Source organism: Gekko japonicus, unplaced genomic scaffold (assembly GCF_001447785.1).
Source record: "Gekko japonicus isolate JY-2015 unplaced genomic scaffold, Gekko_japonicus_V1.1 scaffold639, whole genome shotgun sequence".
Lineage (NCBI taxonomy): Eukaryota > Metazoa > Chordata > Lepidosauria > Squamata > Gekkonidae > Gekko > Gekko japonicus.
The window spans coordinates 65,287-88,284 of record NW_015176471.1 but is presented as its reverse complement, the minus strand read 5'-3'; the positions used below and the strand labels follow the sequence as shown (position 1 = coordinate 88,284).

Here is a 22,998-nt window from a genome sequence, read left to right as displayed (position 1 = left end):
GCCTAGTCAGTGTTCCCTCTAACCTGAGTTAGCGTGAGCTAGCTCACAGTTGTTTAGCCTCCGGCTCACGCGTTTTTGTCTTAGCTCAGGAAGGAGGGCTCCAGAGCAAACTAATTTATGCAGCAGCCAAATCGCTGGCTCACAACTTTAATGCCAGCAGCTCACAAAGTAGAGTTTTCGCTCACAAGACTCCACAGCTTAGAGGGAGCATTATGCCCAGGGTAGCATTCTCGGGACAATCCGTGAGGGTCTCACGGCGGGATTTCTCACCCGTTTTGGGGTAGCGAAAAGAATCCGTCCGCCTCGTCTCCAGCATGGGGGATGTGACGTGGATGATTTCCACCTCTGACTCATCATTTTCCTCGTACAGAATTCTGAGGATTTTGCCTCCACCAACAGCTACCGAGAGGAACAAGAGACATTTCAGTGAATCCGAGATATAAACACAAATCGTTCTGTTGAATTCCCATACGTTCCTGCCCGGGAATTAAGATCACAAGGAGAGGCCTTTCCTGACTGTCCCACCAATCAAAAGAGCTCATTGGGTGGACACATGAGAACAGGGCCTTTTCAGTGGCTGCCCCACGATTATGGAACAACCTCCTCAGCAAGGTGCCCCTGGCCCCCCTCACTCTCAATCTTCAGGAGGCAGCTGAAGACGATTTATTCAGGATTGCATTTGATTAGAGGAGTCCTAAATGGAGCTGCGGTGACTCAAGTGATTAAGACGCTGAACTGCAGGCTGGAAGGTCGGTAGTTCAGCAGTTCGAGACCCGAGTGCCGCATGACGGAGTGAACTCCCATCTCTGGTTCCAGCTTCTGCCAATCTAGCAGTTTGAAAACAAGAAATTGCAAGTAGGTAAATAGGTACCCCTTCGGTGGGAAGGTAACAGCGTTCCGTGCGCCTCGGCATCTAGTCATGCCGGCCACATGACCACAGAGATGTCTTTGGACAGCGCTGGCTCTTCAGCTTGGAAACGGGGATGAGCACCGCAACCCTAGAGTCGGATTCGACTGGCTTTCCAGCAAGGGAAACCTTTACCTTTACCTTAAACGGTGATTTTAGATTTTGGTTTTATGCATTTTGATGTCTTCTATTGTACGTATTTTATTTACACTGTAAGCCGCTTTGAGCGCCGTAAGGAAGGAAGGTGCCTAATACATGTTTTAAATAAATTAAATGCAGACACGGCTCCTGCCTCTCTACCCCACCCTAATTTTTGCCTTCTACCAAAAAGACTGGACAAATGTCTCTCATTCTAAAGCCCCCCACTCGAGCCAATTTTGAAAGAAGAAGAGGAGAAGATTGGATTTATACCCCACCCTTCACTACCCAAAGGAGTCTCAGAGCGGCTTCCAAACTCCTTTCCCTTCCCCTCCCCACAACAGGCACCCTTTGAGGTAGATGGGGCTGAGAGAGCTCTTCCCAGAAACTGCTCTTTTCCAAGAACAGCTGTACCAAAACTATGGCTTGCCCAAGGTCATCCAGCCAGGTGCAAGTGGAGGAGTGGGGAGTCAAACCCGGTTCTCCCAGATTAGAGTCTGCGCACTTAACCACGACACCAAACTGAAAGGGGCGCAAGAGACGGTGGGTAGAGTGAGCCACATCCCAGCTGCTACATCACTGTTTTCTCGTGCTGACAGCAAGGAAAAATCTTGCAACCAGGCTGAGAGACAGGAACTGTTCTCAGCCGGGTGTGCGGGGGCGGTTTGTCTCAGCAGATGGGGGGGGGGCCGAATATCAGGATCCCAGCAGCCCACGGCTGAATACTAAACGCGAGACTCGGCGGAACAATCCCAAGATCTGACAGACTTCTCGGAAGGTAGGAAGCTTCCTTAATACATAAGTAAAGGTCAAGGTTTCCCTTGCTCAGAAGCCAGTCGAGTCCAACTCTAGGGATGCGGTGCTCGTCTCTGTTTCCAAGCCGAAGAGCCAGCGCTGTCCGAAGACATTTCCGTGGTGATGTGGCCGGCATGACTAAATGCCAAGGCGCACGGAATGCTGTTAACTTCACACCAAAGTGGTACCTATTTATCTACATGCAGTTTCTTGCTTTCGAACTGCTAGGTTGGCAGGAGCTGGGACCAGAGACGGGAGCTCACTCTGTGTTGGATCCCCAAGCATCGAGAATAAATCCACGTTTCAGAAAAGCAAAATTTATTTCAAAGCTTTGGAAAGATACTCAAACAAGTTCTTTGTTAGGAATGGGTACAAACAGCTAGGGCAAGCATAATAAAGGGATTTGAACCAGGTACATAACCAATGGGTCACTTTCCCGCTGGCGGGTGAAAGTAAACGGTTGCGCGCTCATTCCCTGGGAACACTGCTATCTCCAGACATAATACAGGTGCAGTTCCCAGGAACTAAAAGCAACAAGCTAGCATTCAAGCTCACTCCTACACCACGTCCTCCAGATGTTTGGCTTAGGCGTTACAGCAGAATAAAATACAGGCTAGCAAGCAGAAGGGGGAGGGAGAAACTGTACAGTTACACAAGTAACACAGAACACCATGGCAGCTTGCTGACACTCTGTCATGCGGCAGCTCGGGTCTCAAACTGCCAAACTACCGACCTTCCAGTCTGCAGCTCAGCATCTTAACCTCTGAGCCACCGCGGCTCCTGTACCTTAATACAGAGTAGCCCAGAAAAACTTCTGAAGCCTTCAAGCAGAAAAAAAAAGAATTCCCCCCAACCCTGTTCCAGCAGTCTCTCTCCCCTGGAGACACCGGGAACCGAACCTGGGACCTTCTGCAGGCAAAGCGACTGCTCTCCCGCTTGAGCTATCGAGGCAAACCCAAGGCTCACGGGGACTGAAGACTTGTCATCTTGAAGAGACCCGGAATTCAAGCAGTTAAAAGTCTTGCACCAGCCGCTCAGATGTCCCTAGGCTGTCATGGGGACACATGCCCTATTTATAGCTCTACCCCTCAATCACAGTGCCGTCCGCAGCAGAATTTGAATCCTACTGAAGTCGATAGGCTTAGAAGGCCCCGGGCCGGCCCAATCTTGTCAGACCTGCCTTGGAAGCTAAGGAGGGTCGGCCCTGGTCAGTATTTGGGTGGGAGATTATCGAGGAAATCCAAGGTTGCTACGTAGAGGCAGGCAACGGCAAACCACACCTGAAGGTCTCTTGCTTTACAAACCCTACGGGACTGCCCTAAGTTCGCTGTGACTTGACGGCGCTTTACACACAGAGAAGGGTGTAACTCTTGGGAGAGTTCCACCTCCTTTCCAATTTGGGGATTTTGCTTGACAGAGAAGCTTGACAAACTGAAAAGAAGTTACGTGAAGCCAACCTCCACCTCTTGCATGGCGCTCCCGTAACCAGTGTTCCCTCTAAGCTGCGTTAGTGTGAGCTGGCTCACAGTTTCCTAGCCTCCGGCGCACGCATTTTTGTCTCAGCTCGGGAAGGAGGTCTCCAGAGCAAGCTAATTGATGCAGGAGCCAAATCGCCCGCTCACAGCTTTAATACCGGCCGCTCACAAAGGAGTTTTTGCTCACAAGACTCCACAGCTTAGAGGAAGCACTGCCCCGAACCAGCAGGATTTTTTTTTCAGGAATTCCAGAGTGCGACAATTTGGAAATAAAGGAACTCTGCCTTAAAATCTGAACAAAACAGATGGTTTCCCCCCTGCCGTTCCGCCTTAAGCTTTCCAATTCGGGATTCGTCCTCGACTCCCACTTAATTCCCTCCGCGCTTCACTTCAGGCGTGTCTCTTTGGTGGTGGTGGAGGAAAGGACCATCCAGTCGCGCTCAGCTCATGACAACCACCATAGATGAGCAGAGCTCGTTTGCCATGGCCTGCCTCTGCGTAGCAACCCTGGACTTTCTTGGTAGTCTCCCATCCCAATACTAACCTGCTTAGCTTCTGATATCTGATGAGATCAAGCTAGTCTGAGCCATCCAGGTCTGGACAAAGGACATACAGAGGTGGTTTTGCCCTCACCTGCCTCTGCGTAGCAACCCTGGACTTTCTTGGTAGTCTCCCATCCCAATACTAACCTGCTTAGCTTCTGATATCTGATGAGATCAAGCTAGTCTGAGCCATCCAGGTCTGGACAAAGGACATACAGAGGTGGTTTTGCCCTCACCTGCCTCTGCGTAGCAACCCTGGACTTTCTTGGTAGTCTCCCATCCCAATACTAACCTGCTTAGCTTCTGATATCTGATGAGATCAAGCTAGTCTGAGCCATCCAGGTCTGGACAAAGGACATACAGAGGTGGTTTTGCCCTCACCTGCCTCTGCGTAGCAACCCTGGACTTTCTCGGTGGTCTCCCATCCAAGTACAAACCAGGCCTGACCCTGCTTAGCTTCTGAGATCTGATGAGATCAAGCTAGACTGAGCCATTGAGGTCAGGACAAAATACATACAGAAGTGGTTTGCCACTGCCTGCCTCTGCGTAGCAACCTTAGACTTTCTTGGTGGTCTCCCATCCAAATACAAACCAGGCCTGACCCTGTTAAGCTTCTGAGATCTGACAAGACTGGGTTAGCCCGTGCCATCCAGGCCAGGGCTGTGTATCTTTAGCCGCTTGAAAAAGAAAACTGGAGACTATGGCGAAAGAACCCAGACAGGCCCCACCAGTGATCAATGGCCACGTTTTGAAACCGCGAGTACAGCCTTACAGCGCACACCCAAGAAGAGGAAATCTAGCTCTGCCCCAAAAGTCAGGGCACTTCGGGGAAACAGCTGGGTCCGTCAGAGTTTGCATACTCACTCGGCTCCGCAGTCGGACACCACCAGTAACCGGTGTATCTGTCAAATTCCTCCTGCAGCACGAACGTGGCGACTCCGGCGGACTTGGGGTCATCTTCAACACTGGCAAATTCTGCACAAGCAGAGCGAGGAACAGCATTTTTCCCCCAGGAAGGAAAACCAGCAGCAAAAGACGCCACTCGTACTACAAAACTAGCAAAATGCACAGGACCTGGGATGGAAGGGCTAGAACTGGGTTCCCCAACACGGCACCCATGGTGCCCACCAGTACCTTCCTTGGTGCCCACTAAGCTTTTCAGGAAGTAGGCAGGGCCATTGTAGGGCAGAGCTTGTTTCTGACTGCCCTCGTTCCAATATCAGGGTTTTCAGAAGGACTGGGACGCCCCTGAGCTTTCCTTAGTCAATCCATTGGTCATCCCCCCTTCAGGATTTCCTTTTCCCCAGGAAGTGTGAAGAGGAAGGAACTGCATTTGGCTCCTCCTCCTGAGGCAGCCATTTTGGGTCTGGCTCTGCTTTCGGCGGCGGCCATTTTGGCCTGGCGTTCTCCACCCTCTCTCAAAGTTCCAAAGGTGCCTGCAGGCTCGAAAAAAGTTTGGGGATCCCCGGGAGCATCTCCCCAGGCCTGCCTGCACACAGACACCCAATGCGTATCAAACGTATTAACAATGAGCTTATAACCTTGTCGTGATCTGGACTGTGTCACTAGAGGCCTACTAGGCCCAAGGAGCCTGGCTAGCAGTAGGTGAGGCTAGACCTACAACTCCCAGAAGCCCCTGAGAGGTTTTGGAGCCAAAATTGACCAATAGGGAAGAAGAGGGCTGGGGAACAAAAGGGCTGGTGCCAGAGCAGAAGCTGTTCTTTCTTCCCAGAGGGCAGAGCCAGAAGGAAGGCTGCTGCAGGAAGAAACCCTCATCCTGAGGGAAGGGTGAGTAGTCTAGTGTCACTTGGAATAGTGAGCTAGGGACAGTATATATTTAGACGCGTTAGGGCATTTGATTTCTTTTCTTTTCACCCACTTACTGTTATTATTCTGCACCTTGTTGTTTGACCTCCTATAAAATAAACCTTTTCCTTGTTTCACTCTGCCTGCTCCTCAGGCCTGTTATTCGGCCTAAACGGAGGTCTGAATATCTTGGGAGGGTGCTCTGGGCCTTCTCAAGGGATCCTAAATCCAGAGTGGTGGCAGCGTCTGGTGACACCCCACCTGAGCCGTGACAGACCTTATTAGTCACCTTCTCGTTTCAAGCTCGCAAAGGGATTTAGAAGATTAAAATGTAATAAAGTATTAAAACGTAAAAAATCGAACCAAAACAAAAAGAGGCCGTTTATTCAGATTGTTGGGATGGCCTGGAAGTTTGATGCTGATGAGCCCAACCCCCCAAAAGGCATCTCTTGAGTTTGTTTACACAATGCTTTGCCACAAGGAGCCTACCCTACCCTATAGGGCTGTTGTACAGATTAACCATGGAGTTTCTTCAGGGAAGTGCTGGCCACGGATAAAATCGCTGTGCAAATAAAAAATAATACCATGTGACATAATTTTTAACCATGATTGGGACTGTAACCAGAGCAAGAGCAACAAACCAAGGTCAGTGGCAGTGTTTCCTCTAAGCTGAGTTAGTGTGAGCCAGCTCACAGTTTTTTAGCCTGCAGCTCACACATTTTTGTCTTAGCTCAGGAAGGGATGGCTCCAGAGCCAGCTAATTTATGCAGTAGCCAAATGGTTCACTCACAGCTTTAATGCTAATAGCTCACAAAGTAGCATTTTTGCTCACAAGACCCCACAGCTTAGAGGGAGCATCAGTGGCAACCTTGGTTAAGGTCGCTGTGTAAAAATAAAAATAATTTTACATTTTTCAAATGATGGCTGGAGTCTTAACAAGGCTCACACGGCAACAAACCACGCCCAGCGCTAACCGTGGTGAGTTTTGTTCTGTGCCAAGCCGAAGGCAAATCACCTTTGTGCACAAACGTCAGCCGCCTTTCCTCGGACGTTTCTAGATTAGAGATCCAGATGTCATTGCTGTGGATAAACGCAATCCAGTTGGGGTCGGCCGGGCACAACTTGGGGTCCATCCGTATGTTGGGGCAGCTCGTCTCCACCAAATTGGGCCGCAAGGGCTGGTTCTGAGAAACGGAGAACGGGGAGGAAATGAGAAAGCGCTCCTTTGGACCAGAGGGGTTCCAGAACACTTGCCATCACGGAAAACAAAGACAGGAAAGAAAAGTTTACAGCATTACAGCACCCAGAAGAAGAAGAAGAGGGGGAGGAGGAGATTGGATGTATACCCCGCCCTTCACTAGGCATCTCAAAGTGGCTTACAACCTCTTTTCCCTTCCCCTCCCCACAACAGGTGGGGCTGAGAGAGCTCTTTCGAGGACTGCTCTTGAGAGAACAGCTCTGACAGAACTTGTGACTGGCCCAAGGTCACACCAGCGGCTGCATGTGGAGAAGTGGGGAATCAAGCGCGGTTCTCCCAGATTAGAGTCCGCCACTCTTAACCACTACACCAAACTGGCAAATACCCCCCCCAAGGGCCATTTTGGGAATTCCAGAGGCAGGATTCCCCAAGAGATAACGTTCTCCTTGGTAGTCCTACCAGCCTAATCGCCAACGGATGGCAACGCGTGAATGAAGGAGCCTTCGAATGACCTCAGTGGATGGGGAGCCCCGGCCCCAACAGCTCAGGGGTCTCTACCCACCCTTTCCGACTCACCGTGAAACTGCCAGGGCCTCCGTCTTTCACGTGGTAAATCCCACTGCCGGCTTGGAAGAGAAACGTGCCGCTTTCTCGGTGGTAATCGTACGAGGCGATCCCTACCGTCCCGATCCGCTTCCTTTCCCGCAGCAATTCCTCCTCACGAGAGTACATCCCGTAATCTAAGCCAGCCTGATAAAGGGAAAGCGGTGTGTGTGTGTGTGGAGAGAAAGAAACCGCTGTCTATTCCTCGCAAAGAGCTGCGCCCTACCATTTTGCACAGCAAAACGTGGATCCTTCCTCAAGCGGAAGAGACCAATCCTCCGGAGGAAAGTTCCTTACATGGGAGGAAGACGCCACTTTAATGGAGCAGAGAAGATCAAGAAGAGGAGGAGGAGATTGGATTTATACCCCGCCCTTCACTCGGAGTCTCAGAGCGGCTTACAATCTCCTTTCCCTTCCCCTCCCCACAACAGACACCCTGTGAGGTAGGTAGGGCTAAGAGAGCTCTTGACAGAAACTGCTCTTTTTCAAGGACAGCTCTTGTCAGAACTACGGCTTGCCCAAGGTCATCCAGCAGCTGCAAGTGGAGGAGTGGGGAATCAAACCCGGCTCTCTCAGATTAGAGCCCGCACACTTAACCAGTACACACAATCCACTAATGTCAAACTGGTTTTTCAGGTGGGGGCTTTGATTTTTATCAGTGAACATTTTCTCTTGATAAGAGGAACCTGCAGCACCCGCCCGAAGATGTTCTGGTTCTCCCCGTGACTCTGTGGGTCTTTTAATCTTTGGGTTCCTGCAGGTGGCCCGAGCAGGAGGTGGAAGATTCACCCACCTGAAAGAGATCCAAGAGGGGCTTCCAAGAAAGCATCAGAAGGGCGCCCTTGTTTATGGTTTTGGGGATTTCGGAGTAGAACAAGGTGTTTTCCCGGTTCTCGCTGGACATCGCTAAAATGGCAAAACACAAACACAGTGCAGATGGCACATTAGCCAAACGCCATCCCAAGGAATAGGAGAAAAGAGTCTGCCTGCCGTTAACCCTATCAAGGGCTTAATAAGAAAGGTGGACCGGCAAATCTGTTTCTGACCTAAACCGCGTCAGACTGCTTTCCAAGTACCCTCTCGCCAATGTTTAAATAAATTTTTGATTAACTCATTAATCAGCTGCATCCACTTCTTACCAAAATCGTAGCTTAAAGTGCCACTCTAAGATACCGAAGCACAACAGTTAACTAAACCATCTGTCTTAGCACACAAAACCAAAATAAGGTTGTTGTTTTTCTTTTTCTTTAATAATCTTTTTAATTAATTTTCAAAATAAACATAACAAAATAATCATATATTTTTAACACATCCATGATAATTAGCATACAATCAATATTAAATTATTCATGTCACCTCTCTATCAATTTATCATCACGTATTTCCTCTCTCTCTACACAGCTCCCCCCCCCAAAAAACTTTCTTTCTATTCACTTTATTAAGTTATCAAACATCTTCCTACGGAGCTATATTTAAAATACAGAATACCCAGATCTTTATAAGCCATTTCATTGAAGATAAATTAATAAACTAAAGCCAATCTAGATGTAACTATTCTCACCTGACCTATATCTCCTATCTCAGTGGTGGCGAACCTATGGCACGGGTGCCAGAGGTGGCACTCAGAGCCCTCTCTGTGGGCACGCGTGCCATTGCCCCAGCCAGGCCCAGACCGTCATTAAAGTGTCGAATTCTCTGCCAAATAATTTTAAGTAAATGAAAGCATTTGGGATTGCTGTCCTTACTTTGTTTGGATCATTTTAAGTTAATGTATGAGTGGTTTTTTCTAAAGTAAAAACCTCAGTATTCAGGTTAAATTGCCATGTTGGCACTTTGCAATAAATAAGTGGGTTTTGGGTTGCAGTTTGGGCACGCGGTCTCTAAAAGGTTCACCATCACTGGCCTATATCATTACTAACAATCTCAATTGTTACCAATCTGTTCATATTTAGCAATCTCAACAAGAGACAAAGAAGACCTTCGTTAACTCCTTCTTTTATATTTTGTTGTTGTCTTTCAAGTGCGCCTTAAGCTAGGGGTTTTTTTGGAATGGGGTTGCCATCAAGTTGCCGGCCACTTACGGAGACCCCGCGGGGCTTTCAAGGCAAGAGATAAGCAGAGGTGGCTTGCCCTTGCGTGCCTCTGTATAGCAACCCCGGACTTCCTTGTCGGTCTCCCATCCAGGTACTAACCCGGGCTGACCCAGCTTAGCTTCCGAGATCCGACAAGATCCTGACAGCCGCTCCACCCTTCACCTAGTAAGCCTTTTCTGAATTAAATCTGCCCTACCTCAACCAAAGGATATTAACGCCCTGCTTAAAGCGACCAAACGCTCCCACTTTTACCATCACCTTCGAAACACTTTTAATTTGGTTTCACCGTCACGACAGCCCTGCCAGGTCTGCCGCGACAGATTCATTCGACAGCCCCTCACAACTGCCATGTTCCCCCAACGGTGCCATCAGAAGGCTGTTTATTTAAAAAGAAATTGGTTATTTCGGGGTTCTTCCCCATCCACAAAAATCCTAATAAAGCCCTGCAGCCGTGCAGAGGGGGGGAAGTGGAGGGGAAATGGTGGCTGATGGGAGAAAGTGCGCCAAAAACTCCCATACAGATACTCTGCAGTCAGCATGAATGCCAAATTTGGGGGTGAGGAGGAGGAGAAGAGGAGGAGGAAGAAACTGGATTTATACCCCGCCCTTCACTACCCAAAGGAGTCTCAGAGCAGTTTACAATCTCCTTTCCCTCCCCACAACAGACACCCTGTGAGGTAGGTGGGCCTGAGAGAGCTCTTTCGAAAACTGCCCCTGAGAGAACAGCTCTGAGAGAACTTGTGACTGACCCAAAGTCACCCTAGCAGCTGCATGTGGAGGAGGAGTGGGGAATCAAACCCGGTTCTCCCAGATTAGAGTCCACGCTCCTACCCACGACACCGAACTGGCTGTCTCAAGAGCTCGCCCCTCAGCGTTCCCGCTCTGTGAAATGGCTCCGTCCCCAGCAGGCCAACGTACCGAGGTAGTAGACCCTGTCCGAGTGGGGCCCTTCGGGGTCGTTGTGCTTCACAAAGGTGAAGTCGTGCGGGGCCTTGGCCATCAGACCGCTGTGGTGCTTCCGGGTGTCCGCCAAGAGCTTCTTCAGCTGGCTCCAGGAGTGCCGCTCCACGTAATACGCGTCCAGCTTCGCCTTCTCTCCCGAGGCCGCGCTCTCCTTGTGCTCGGACGTCTCGAAGATCTCCAGGCCGGCCTGCTCAGTCTCCATTGCCGCCGCCATGTCGCATGTTGGAGCCTGGAAAGCAACCCGAAATCCCCTGTTGGAGCACAACCTCCATCGGGGGAAGCAAAGACGTGACACCAGACCTTGTTGCATATTGCAGTTGCTTGACTTAACGTCCCATTGTTGTTGTTGTTGCAAGGACTGGAATTTTTGCACCACGAAACATTTTGAGAACCATCTTAGAAATGTGGGACAGAAACATTATCGTGCCCCACCCAGCAGGGCAGCCAGCGTCTCCTCTTTCAAGCATTCATCCTTCAGGGACCAACATCACATGAACACATGAAGGAGGCCCACACTGAATCAAGGTCAGTATTGATTGGTCCATCCATCAAGGTCAGTATTGACTACTCAGGCTGGCAGCTGCTCTCTGGGGTCTCCGGCAGAGGACTTTCACACCACCTACTGCCTGGTCCTTTTAACTGGAGATGCCGGGGATTTATTTATTTGTTTGTCTAAATTATAGAATCATAGAGTAGGAAGGGACCTCCAGGGTCATCTAGTCCAACCCCCGGCACAACACAGAAAATTCAAAAATACCTCCCCCCACACAAAGAAGAAGAAGAGGTTGGATTTATACCCTGCCCTTCACTACCCAAAGGTGTCTCAGAGCGGCTTACAAACTCCTTCCCCTTCCCCTTCCCGCTAAAGACAGACACACACTGAGGTGTACCCGGTTTTCCCGAAAATAAGACCTACCCCCAAAATAAGCCCTAGCAGGATTTCTATGCATTTGTGGTATAAGCCCTAGTGTGTCTTCTTGAGGAAAAATAAATATAAGACAGTGTCTTATTTTCGGGGAAACACGATAGGTGGGGCTGAGAGAGCTCTGACAGAAACGGCACTTTTTTCAAGGACAGCTCTTATCAGAACTACGGCTTGCCCAAGGTCATCCAGCCAAGTGCAAGTGGAGGAGTGGGGAATTGAACCCGGTTCTCCCAGATTAGAGTCTGCCCACTTAACCACTACACCAAACAGTACAGCACACAGCAAAAAATAGCAAGGAACAACAAAAAACAACTGTGAGCTGAATTACCCGCAAAGGTATATCCAAAAGGAGACTTCAACAAAGTGAAATGCACATGTAATCGGCGTGTCAGAAAGGGCCACGAGAACTAAACACTGAGGCGACCTTTCCTGCCCTCCCTCTTGTGATCTGCCCAAGTACACAGAATTAGCACTGGTGTCAGACGGCCATCTGGCCTCTGCTTGAAAACCTCCCAAGAAGGAGAGCCCACCACCTCCCGAGGAAGCCTCTTCCACTGAGGAAGCGCTCTGTCAGGAAGTTCTCCCTCCTGTTTTGCTGGAAATTCATCAGATTTGATATTACACCCCGCCCTTCCCCAAAAATGGGCTCAGGGGGGGTTCACAACATAAAATCAGCAACGGATAAAAGCAATCAAAGAATAAATAGCAATAGCAGGTAAAATCAAACCCATGCTCCGTAACATAATTACCGCCCCCACCACCCCAAGAGGACCCACATAGTACCCAGAACAGCAGGGCATTAGAAAATGGTCACGAACAGTACCATGGACAGGACAAAGAAGGGCGGGGGGGGGTCCGAATAGCTGAAGGCCTGCCACCTCCACCAAAGGCTAGGCGGAACAGCTCCGGCTTGCTAGCCCTGCGGAATTGGAATTGGCCCCGCAGGGCTCTGATGCGAGATGGGAGCATGTGCCACCAGGCGGGGGCGAGGGCCGAAAAAGCCCTCGCCCCCGTCGAGGCTAAGCGGACGTCCCTCGGGCCAGGGACCACCTGGGGTTGAACCTGGGACCTTCTGCGTGCCAAGCGGATCCTCCACCAATGAGCCATGGAACCCTCCCTCAATGACACTGCCTCCGACTGAATCAGGCCCTTGGTCTCTCGGGCTCAGTATTGCCTACCCAGGCCGGCAGCAGGTCTCCAGGGTCTCAGGCGGAGGTCCTTCACGTCACCTCCTGCCTGGCCCTTTTCAATGGAGATGCTGGGGATTGAACCTGGGACCTTCTGCATGCCAAGCAGATACTCTCCCACAGAGACAGGAACGCTGGCTTATCGAAATCAGTACCGTCCATCCAGGTCCGCATTGCCTACTCAGACTGGCAGCAGCTCTCAGGGTCTCAGGGCAGAGGTCTCTCCCATCACATGCCACCTGATCCCTTTAAGTGGAGGTGCCAGGGATCGAACCCAGGACTCTCTGCATGCAGGGCCGGCTCACCCACTAGGTGAACTAGGCATTCGCCTAGAGTGCCGGGCCCTGGATGGGGCGCCAAGCTGTGCCTCCCCCCTCCTCCCCCCCCTTTGGTGGTGGCAGCAGCAAAAGGGTGGTTTGCTCCAGTGGTCTCCGAGGTTGGCATCTGCGCCATAAGGCAGCCTCGCCTAGGGTGCAGAAACACCTCGAGCCGGCCCTGTCTGCATGCCAGGCAGATATTCCAACACAGAGCCAGAGTCCTCCCCAGTCCCCTGGGCACCACAGAAACCCCCTAGGCCATGCTTATAGGGTCATCAGCCAGTTCTCCCGGTTCAGAGAATGACCTCGGGCCCAAGTATTCTGGTGCTCCAAGTCCCCCGCCCCCTCCTTGGCCCTACAGCGCTGCCGGCCAGCTCCGAACCAACCCCTGCGATCAACCCGAGGGCTGGCTCCATCCCGACTGATGGAAGCACAGGCCCCGGGAAAGCCCTCCATCCAGGGCACTGCAAAGAAGCACTAGGAGACCCGGGTTCGAATCCTGGTGGCGCCACGGAAGCTGGCTAGGTGACCTTGGCCCCGGGCCTCCTCTTCCTCAGTCCGACCTACCTCACAGGGTTGTGGGGAGGGCAGGAGGGAGGGGACCCATGCACAGACGCCGGATCCAACCATGCAGGATCAAAATGGGCTCAATCCGTTCTGTCCGGAAAGGCTGGGGATGGAGGAAGAAGTGGTCCCTGCAGCGGGGGGGAAGGCACTGTCCGAGCCCCCCCCCCAGGTCAAGGGTGTAGACTTTCCAATTTATGGGCTCAATCCGTTCTGTCCGGAAAGGCTGGGGATGGAGGAAGAAGTGGTCCCTGCAGCGGGGGGGAAGGCACTGTCCGAGCCCCCTCCCGAGGTCAAGGGTGTAGACTGCCCCGCCGCCCCCACGAAGATTACGCCTATTTGCAGCCGGCCGGACCCTCGGTAGGGCGTCCCCTCCGTTGCACCCTCCCCAGCGGAGTCTTCTTGCTCCCGGTGGGCCGGTTCAGCCCGATGCCCATGTCGTGCCAGGGCGAGCTGGCTGGCCCGGGAGAGGGGGGGGAGCGGAGGGAAGGGGGGCAAGGGAGCTGGGGGGGCTCAGTCCCCCCCACCCCCTGCCCTGCCGCCCCGTTTGGAAAGCACTGATAAGCTTACCTTTTCCTTGGGCCTTCCAAGGCTGAACATGACATCAGGGAAAAGCCTTGCTCTTTTCTGAGGCCTTGAGAAGAACAGCTCTTTCCATGATTTTTCCATGATTAACTTCCAAAATCTAACTGAAATAAAGGTTCTCACTCAGCTACAGAATAACTACAAAGAAGGAGGCATGTGAACAAGCTATTAATAGCATTTCAGGGCCATACAGAGTTCTTGAGTAACAAACGAGAAGGCCCTGCTTCTTGTAGATGCTAATCCATCCTTTAAATGAATTAGTATCTGTAAGAAGGGCCAGCAAGAATGGTCTTGGAAACAACCCTGAATTGGGCTTGGAAACAAACTTGGAAACTGGTAACTGCTTAAGGAGCTGTTTTAACACCGAAATTATGTGACTGTATTAACTTACACCAAACAGTATTTTGCATGTAACATTTGATATCAGTCAAGGGCGTAGACTTTCCAATTTCCCGGGGGGGGGGGGCGGGGGCGGGGCCAGAGGCATTGCTTTGCCAGGAGCAAGGGTGGCTCCCGGGGGAGGCTGAGCACCTTCCTGAGAATTTCGGCGGAGGCTGAAGCCCCGCCGCCCCCACGAAGATTACGCCTATTTGCAGCCGGCCGGACCCTCGGTAGGGCGTCCCCTCCGTTGCACCCTCCCCAGCGGAGTCTTCTTGCTCCCGGTGGGCCGGTTCAGCCCGATGCCCATGTCGTGCCAGGGCGAGCTGGCTGGCCCGGGAGAGGGGGGGGAGCGGAGGGAAGGGGGGCAAGGGAGCTGGGGGGGCTCAGTCCCCCCCACCCCCTGCCCTGCCGCCCCGGGGAGAGCGCCTGGCACGCCCGCAGGCGTCGGCCCCCTCCTCGCCCGGGCACTGGGCTGGCAAGGGCAAGCGGATCTGGGCGGCGGAGTTTGCAAGCCCCCACCCCCATGTGCAGGGGATTTGGGGGGGGGCGTCCCGCCCGCGTCTGCCTCCCTCCCTACCTCCCTGCCGGCCCTGGGCTGGGGACTCACTCCGGGGCGCGGCGCCTTCCTCCCGCTGCCCGCGGCCGCTGGTGCAGCAGCGGCGGCGGCGGCGCTGCTTCCGTTTCCTCGTCTTCCCCCTCCGGAGCGGCGCCCCACGCCCTGCGCCAGCCGTCCCGGCCTGCACACCGCCCCCGCCGGCCACGGAGGGAGCCCGGCCCGGCCTGGCGCACTGCCGCCGCCGCCGCCGCCAATGCAATTGCAATGCAACGCCAATGCAATTGCAATGCAACGCCAATGCAATTGCAATGCAACGCCAATGCAATTGCAACGCAATTGCGATGCAAGGCCGGAGGGCAGGCAGCTCCCGGGAGCCCCCGAGCCGGGCCAGAGAAGCCCCGGCCATTGGCCTTTCCGGCCTCCGCCAGACGCGGCTCTCCGCGCTCCGTTTGCGTTTTAGTCCCTTCCTTTCTGTCCCTGCCTTTCACCCCACGCACCAACGACGGGGAGCCCCGGCGGCTTCACCGCGCTTCCTCTGCTTTAGCCCCGCACAACAGCCCCGCGAGGCAGATCGGGGCGGCTGCGGGTGTCCTTGGGGGCGGGGGGGGGGGGAGAGACAATTTTGTGACCCTGACCATAGTGCTCTCTGGGGAATGTGTGGGGAAGGCGGTCCCTCAGGTAGGCAGGTCCCTGACCATCAAGGGGTTTATAGATAAGAACCAGCACCTCGAAGCGAATCCGGTATGCTATTGGCAGGCAGTGCAATGCCTTCAGCGCAGGCTGGATGTGCTCTCGCATAGGGAGACCCATCAACAGCCTGGCTGCCGCATTTTGCACCAGCTGCAGCTTCCGGAGTTGCGCCAAGGGCGGCCCCATGCAGAGAGCATTGCAGTAGTCCAGCCTCGAGGCGACCACTGTCGAGGGTACAGTCCCATAGAGTCCACCCTCCAAAGCATCCATTTGTCTCCAGGAGAATTGAGCTCTGTAGTTTGCAGAGGAGCTGTAATTCCGGGGGTTTCCCAGGTCCTACCTGGAGGCTGGCGTCCCTAGGGGCAACCTTGGAGGGAGGGTTTCTGGTAAATGCCCCCTGGGCTCCTGACGCCCCCTGGGCCACTGATCCAGCAGGGTTCCTCTTACCTTCTCTTGTGTACAGCTGATCACCAGGTGATACAGGAAGGTTCGCCTAGATAACAGATGTCAAACTCATTTGTTATGAGGGCCGGATCTGACAATAAACGAGACCTTGTTGGGCCAGGCCACGTGTGTCATAAAATGTAATGCCAGGTAGCGGAGATATAAACTTTATAAAGGATACAAACACAAAGGGTGTTTTTTTTTAAAACTGAAAATAAAAACACGCTTAAAACATTAGCACTCTTGGAACATTTTATTTAAGTGTCTGATAGCCGACACCTCTTGCTCTGAATTACTGCATCAAAACGTCTGTGCTGTTGCAATCTTATGCTGTTCGGGTGTGTATCTGTAAACTGCAAACCTACGATGACGCAGCAGCAGCAGCAGAACTGGAAGAAGAAGCAGAAGACAGCCAGTTCCACTGTGGGCCTGATAGAAGCCCTCCGGGGGCCTGATCCGGCCCCCGGGCTGCATGTTTAACACCTTTGGCCTAGAGGAAATTGCCACTTTGGAAGGTGGATTCCATGGCGTTCTACCTCACTGAAGTCCGTCCTCTCCCCAAACCCCACCCTCCTCAGGCTCCACCCCCCAAAACTCCAGGTATTTTCCCCCCCGTCTGGAGTTGGCAATTCTCGATTGGCCCAAGGTCACCCAACAAGCTTCCATGGATCGAGTGGGGATTTGAACCTCGATTTCCCAGGTCCTGGTCTAAGGCTTTAACCACAAACCACAGTGGCCCGTGATGCTACAAGTATAATTTGTTACAAGTTTCCTGATGGTGTTTACTGTCTTTTTAAAAATATATTTTTTAAATTGGTGCCATCTGCCGTGAGTCTTTGTAAGGGAGGTGGGCTAGAAATGAAGAAATGCATATCGGAGATCCCAAAGGGGGCTCAAAAGAAGCGTGCTGTGTAACTGTCACACAACTGATTCTCATTATGGCACCGCAGTCCTCATAACAGCCCTGCAATTTGGTTTCCTGTAGTACGGTATTTAACAGATATGGAAATAACCCCCATAAATCCATATTACTGAGTCTTGTTATATTTTTTAACAGCCTTAAAGTCTGCAAAGGTTACTGTTCCAGTGTTTTGTAGTCATAAACTGTATTTGTTTTTGGATGAGAGTTTTGTAAAGACATTTTGGAATGTTGTATTTTTGTCTGTCGTCGGGAAATAAAAATTGAACTGTAAAAATAAATAAATAATAGCTCTGCAAGGTAGGCCAGTATCTCTTCTGGGTGTCTGTTGTGAGGAGGGGGAAGGGAACGGGATTGTAAACTGCTCTGAGACTCCTTCGGGTAGTGAAGGGTGAGGTATAAATCCAATCTCTTATTCTCTTCGATTGGACCCAGGGCTTGGACTGAAGGCACAGGATTAGGACTGCCAACCTCCCGGTGGGCCTAGTAACAAATAAATATACACTGCAAAAGCCTTTTAACAAACTAATGTGTTCTATTTATGGTCATCATTTAGTAAAGTGCATAGTGTGTCATTATTTCATCCTAGTCAGATATAAATATTCATTACATTCAATAAGCAATAACCTTCAGTACATACAGATTGATAACTACCAGACAATTTTGCATCAGTGTTTTAAAAGTCAAGCCCCAACGGGAGTTTCTAGAATTATAAACCTGCTTCTCCTTGCATGAAGTCTTCCAAAAAGGTGGGCAGCTTTCTTAATAGTTGTATGGATGCTTTTTGCCGGTCCTACAAAAGACTATTTAAAAGACATAATTCATAAGTATAAAAATTATACAATATGCATTATGTATATTTTAAGAAGTGTAAAGTGAAGGTTTGCAACTGTCTCTTTAATTAGAGAACACTCACGCCAATTGTTAACAGGTGTTGAAAGAATTTAATGACCAGAGAACTAGGTCAATACTATGCAGCTCTGAGAATGACAGGAGTACTCCGTCCATGAATGTTAGCTGCATAATGTGGTAAGAGAACTTTTGAAGCCAAGTTCTATGAGTTGTTGTTGTTCAGTCGCACAGTCGAGTTCGACTCTTCGCGACCCCGTGGACCAGATCCCGCCAGGCCTTCCTGTCTTCCGCCGTCCTCTGAAGTTGGCTCAGTCGTTGCATCTATGACACTGTCTAACCATCTCATCCTTTGCCGTCCCCGTCTTCTTTGACCTTCAGTCTTTCCCAGCATCAGGGTCTTCTCCAGGGAGTGCTCCCTTCTCATTGGGTGGCCAAAGTATTTGAGCTTCAGTTTCAGTATCTGTATAATTTTTATACTTATAAATTATGTCTTTTAAATAGTCTTTATAATTCTAGAAACTCCCGTCCGTCCGGTTTCTCCCGCAGTCTGGAGATCCGCTGTAATTCCCGGGGGATCCCCAGGTCCCACCTAGAGTCTGGCTAGGGTTGCCAGGTCTGGGCTGGTTAATACCTGGAGACTTTGGGGGTGGAGCCTGAGGAGGGCGGGGTTTGTGGAGGGGCTGGGCCTCTCAGCAGGGTACCGTGCCCTAGAGCCCACCCTCCAAAGCAGCCCTTTCCTCCAGGGGAACTGATCTCTGGTCAGCTGGAGGTTGGTTGTCAAAGCGGGAGATCTCCAGGCCCCACCTGGAGGCTGGCAAACCCACCACGGGCTTCTCCCCTCAGGCGGGAATCTATATATCTAATTCCAACAGAGGGCGTGTTGTGCGGATACTTATTTCCACTAACAGGAAGCTCCCTCTGCCCCAACAGCTTTTCCTACATAGTCAGTATACTTCCTGTGTCTGCAGAAAAATCCAAGAAGTAAAAAAATCCCTCCAGGGACGGCTGAATTCCCCCCAATACCTTTTGAAATGGCCTCTGCAGGGATCTAACTCCAGGCATCCACAGTGAGAGAGAGATTAGAACTTTCGAGGGGGGGGGGAAGGAGGCTTCTAACTGGCTCTGTGAGTCAAAGGGTGGGGGAAGGGCCCTTTCCAGGCTTCTTTTGGCATTTCAAGGAGGGAGGGAGGGAGGGAGGGAGGGAGCCGTGGGGCCAGGCCTCACAAGAGTTGCCAGTGCCAGGCTGGGGGATTTCTTGAGATTTTGTGGAGGGCTGGGTTTGGGAAGGGAGAGGCCTCAGCTGGGTATAATGCCACAGAGTCCACCCTCAAAAGCAGCCATTTTCTGCAGGGAGACAGACCTCTGCTATCTAGAATCCAGTTGTAATTCTGGGGGGTCCCCAAGTCACATTTGGAGGTTGGCAACTCTAGGCCTGGCAGTATTCTAGGGTTGCCAGGTCCCCCCATATTTGCATGACTCACCTAGCCTCGGCTGCTTGCTACCATTCATCAGCAGCCACCCTATGAAAGCCAGTGAGGTGCAGCAGTTAGAGCTTGAAAGTAGGGTCTGCAAGACCCAGGTTCAGATCCCCATCTTGCAGTGGAAGCTGACTGCGTGATTTTGGACCAGTCACATATTTCAGCCTAACCAACCTCACAGGGTTGTTGTGCAGATAAAAAGGAGGAGGGAACAATGAAAGCTGCTTTGGTCCCCACTGTGGAGAAAGACTGTAATTTTCCTAGGTAGAGGCTGGGGGGTGGAGATGGAAAGCAGAAGACAAGAGAGGCAGATAAAGGTAAACTGGCTGTTAAATAAATAAATAAATAAATAAATAAATAGGGTTGCCAACTCCAGGTTGGGAAATTCCTGGACATTTGAGGGGTGGAGCAGAAAAAGAGAGAGAAAGAGTGATGAAGTGGGGAGGCAGAAAAACAAAGAGAAAGATGACAGGTCAGAAAGAGAGAGGAAGTCACATGCATGGAGGAGAAATAGAGAGCAAGAAAAAAGGGGGGGCAGAGGGGAGAAATAGTGTGAGAGAGGTAGGGGGTGAGGAGAGGAAGGACAAGAGGCTGTAGGACAAGAGGCTACCCTCCTCCCCTCCCGCTAAATTGTATTGGCATTTAAAAAAAGAAAAATGATAAAATCTCGTCTCAATCCTCACACACTCAGGTCTGGTTTGCGGCCGAGCCCCGCCCTCTAAAGGGGACAGCGGGAGCCTCAGCGTAGACTACTGAGCATGTGCGGAAAGGGGGGGTCGTACTGCGCATGCCCACTTAGGCGGCGGGCGGGTTCCCTTTTTCCCCCTCCGGCCCTAACGGCGGCGAGGCGGGGAAGGGTTTGGGGGACGGACCCAACATGGCCGCCGCCTGCAGGTGAGCCCCTTACCGGGAAAGGGGGGCGTGATCTCTGCTTACCGGCCGGAAACCGAGGGGGATGCAGTTCCCGAAGCGGCGGTAACGCCTAGCTCGTCCTCCCCGGTTCCTTCTCCTCCCCTCACGCCGTCCCTCAGCGGGTTCCCCCTTTCCTGTGCCCCTCCCCTCGTTCCCTCGGCTATTCTCTCGTGGCTGGGGTGGTGGCCACCCTTCAGGTGGGGCCAGGAGATCCACCACTGGTCTCCAGGCAACAGGGACCAGTTCCTCCGGAGGATGGGTTTCTATGGCGTCGTACCCTGCTGATGGTCCCAGACTCCCAGCCGCCTCCCTCCCCGGGCTCAGCCCGCAAGTCGCCAGGAATTTCCTAACCTGGAATTGGCAGCCCCGCATCATTTCTGTCTCTGCCCACTTCTTTGCTTCCCAGATCTTAAACAACGGTGGTAAAGTGATATATGCAGAGAAGCAGATACAGCAGAAGACAAGAAAAAAGAATCCATCCCACCCACCCAACAGTGGGAACTGCCTCTGAAAACTCTGCGGGACAGGGTCACATGAAACTGCCTTATACGACCACCGGCCTGTCAAGGTCAGTACTGCCTCCTCTGACTGGCATCAGCTCCCCAGTTTTGCCCCAGGTAAAAAAATCTTTCGAGTCACCCGCTGCCTGATCCTTTTAACTGGAGGTGCCGAGGAGTGAACCTGGTACCTTCTGCATGCAAAGCAGGGGCTCGACCACTTTGCAGCATCTCTATTTGAAAGGGATTGACATGCAGGTTCCTTGTACTGAATCACAACATTGGTTTATCCAGCAGCTCTCCAGAGTCTTGGGGGGAGAAACCTTTCAGTGTTGCTTGCTATCTGATCCTTCTGATGGAAGATTGAACCCAGGGTTGGGTTCCATGTCCATTCTGCCCATTGCCAGAAAATAAACCTAAGTGGGTATCCCCCAGGACGTAGTTCCACAGATGCTGGATAATAACAGAAAAGGCACCTCGCTTGACCTCCAGAGGCAGCTTTATCACTACCACTATTCCCAGTGGTGTCCCTCCCCCTGGCTGTACCAGCTGCTGTATTTCCCCTTTGATGTCACTATTCAGTTACCCTCCACTACTTTGTCCTCTGCCAACCGTTTTCCCTGTCTCCTGATTATTTCTGCCTTCTTTTTGTCCTTCAGTACCCTTCATCTTCCTAATATCTACACCTATTTGTTTACAAATTTATATCTTGTCTTTAATGCCCTCACGAGGAACACCAAGGGGGCTAACAGTTTAAAACATACATGATGAAATCAGATTTTAAAGCTTTTGATGCATTTATGCTTTCCTTTTCTTGTCTGATTTACCATGTTTGATTTTTCTTCAACTTTCTGCAACATATACCCATCCCCCCCCCTCAACATTACCACCCCCCCCCCCCCCCGCGTGGTATAGTAGTTACAGCCTTAGACTAGGACCATGATGCCCAGTGGTCACTTACCTTGGGTCAGTCAGTTTGGTGTAGTGGTTAAGTGCGCGGACTCTAATCTGGGAGAACTGGGTTTGATTCCTCACTCCTCCACTTGCACCTGCTGGATGACCTTGGGCAAGCCATAGTTCTGATAAGAGCTGTTCTTGAAAAGGAGCAGTTTCTGTCAGAGCTCTCTCCGCCCCACCCACCTCCCAGGGTGTCTGTTGTGGGGAGGGGAAGGGAAAGGAGTTTGTAAGCCGCTCTGAGACACCTTTGGGTAGTGAAGGGTGGGGTTTAAATCCAATCTCTTCTTCTTCTTTTAGTCCAGTCTCCTTCACGAGATTGTTGTGAGAATCAGTGGAGGAAAGGACCGTATGTGTTGCCCTCAGGTCCATGGAGATGTAATTTCTCTTGTAATGTACTGATTTATATCTCCTTCCCCCCCCCCCCCCCACGTAAGTATTGAAATGTATAGTTATGGTGGTTCCTCTGTGGTAATCTTGTATATCATTCAGGAGGTGATGTATTTTTTACTGTCATTATAAAACACAATGATATTGGAGATCAATTCTTCTTTCCTCCTTTGCAGCAGTTTTCCTTTCTGCATTTGACACCCCCCCACAACAAAGAAAGCCCCACCATGCCGACTGTGGTGGTGATGGACGTGTCCCTCTCCATGACCCGGCCGGTCTCCGTTGAGGGTTCGGAGGAATATCAGCGAAAACATCTCGCCGCCCATGGCCTGACCATGCTGTTTGAACACATGGCTACCAACTACAAACTGGAATTCACGGCCTTAATCGTGTTTTCATCCCTCTGGGAGCTGATAGTGCCCTTCACAAGAGACTACAACACACTCCAGGTGATACTAGCGGCTCTCTTTTATTAAAGCCCTTGGCAGCTAGAAGTAGTAATTGCACTGGAAGGCACAAACCCTGGCAGCTGCGTTTTGAAAGCCAATACACTGACAAAGGGAGAAAGGAGAGAAAAAAGGAAGGGGGTGGGGTGGGAGAAGGAGAGGCACGGATTGGAAAGGCACAGAATTGCTTGTGTTAAAGAGGTGTGCTTTTCCTTTTCTTTCTTTTTTTTAACTTATCGGTGGCATTCTCTCACCTCAGTCCAGTGGACTTGTGTCCAGAGTTGTACGTAGTGCTTTTCTGGAACCCAGGCCAACGGCTCCGTCATTCGTGTTCGCAGGAGGCCCTGAGCAATATGGATGACTACGACAAGACCTGTTTGG

At 51.5% G+C, this 22,998-nt stretch overlaps 2 protein-coding genes across 2 annotated transcripts in view; one reads left to right on the top strand and one right to left on the bottom strand.

Annotated features, from left to right (window-relative positions):
- The window catches only part of DPP8 (dipeptidyl-peptidase 8), a 46,670-nt gene extending 31,487 nt beyond the window's left edge, over nucleotides 1-15,183 (bottom strand). The window contains exons 1-7 of the mRNA XM_015427141.1: nucleotides 15,087-15,183; nucleotides 10,476-10,749; nucleotides 8,258-8,370; nucleotides 7,438-7,611; nucleotides 6,679-6,847; nucleotides 4,722-4,832; nucleotides 271-399 (exon numbers count right to left, since the gene is read on the bottom strand). Coding sequence (XP_015282627.1) covers nucleotides 271-399; nucleotides 4,722-4,832; nucleotides 6,679-6,847; nucleotides 7,438-7,611; nucleotides 8,258-8,370; nucleotides 10,476-10,734 — 955 coding nt within the window. The 5' untranslated portion in view covers nucleotides 10,735-10,749; nucleotides 15,087-15,183. The remainder of the gene's footprint in view (nucleotides 1-270; nucleotides 400-4,721; nucleotides 4,833-6,678; nucleotides 6,848-7,437; nucleotides 7,612-8,257; nucleotides 8,371-10,475; nucleotides 10,750-15,086) is intronic.
- Nucleotides 15,184-20,359: 5,176 nt separating this feature from the next.
- Nucleotides 20,360-22,998, top strand: part of VWA9 (von Willebrand factor A domain containing 9) — a 21,262-nt gene continuing 18,623 nt past the window's right edge. Inside the window, 3 exon segments of the mRNA XM_015427135.1 lie at nucleotides 20,360-20,898; nucleotides 22,348-22,620; nucleotides 22,956-22,992. Of these exon segments, the coding sequence (XP_015282621.1) occupies nucleotides 22,399-22,620; nucleotides 22,956-22,992 (259 nt within the window). The 5' untranslated portion in view covers nucleotides 20,360-20,898; nucleotides 22,348-22,398.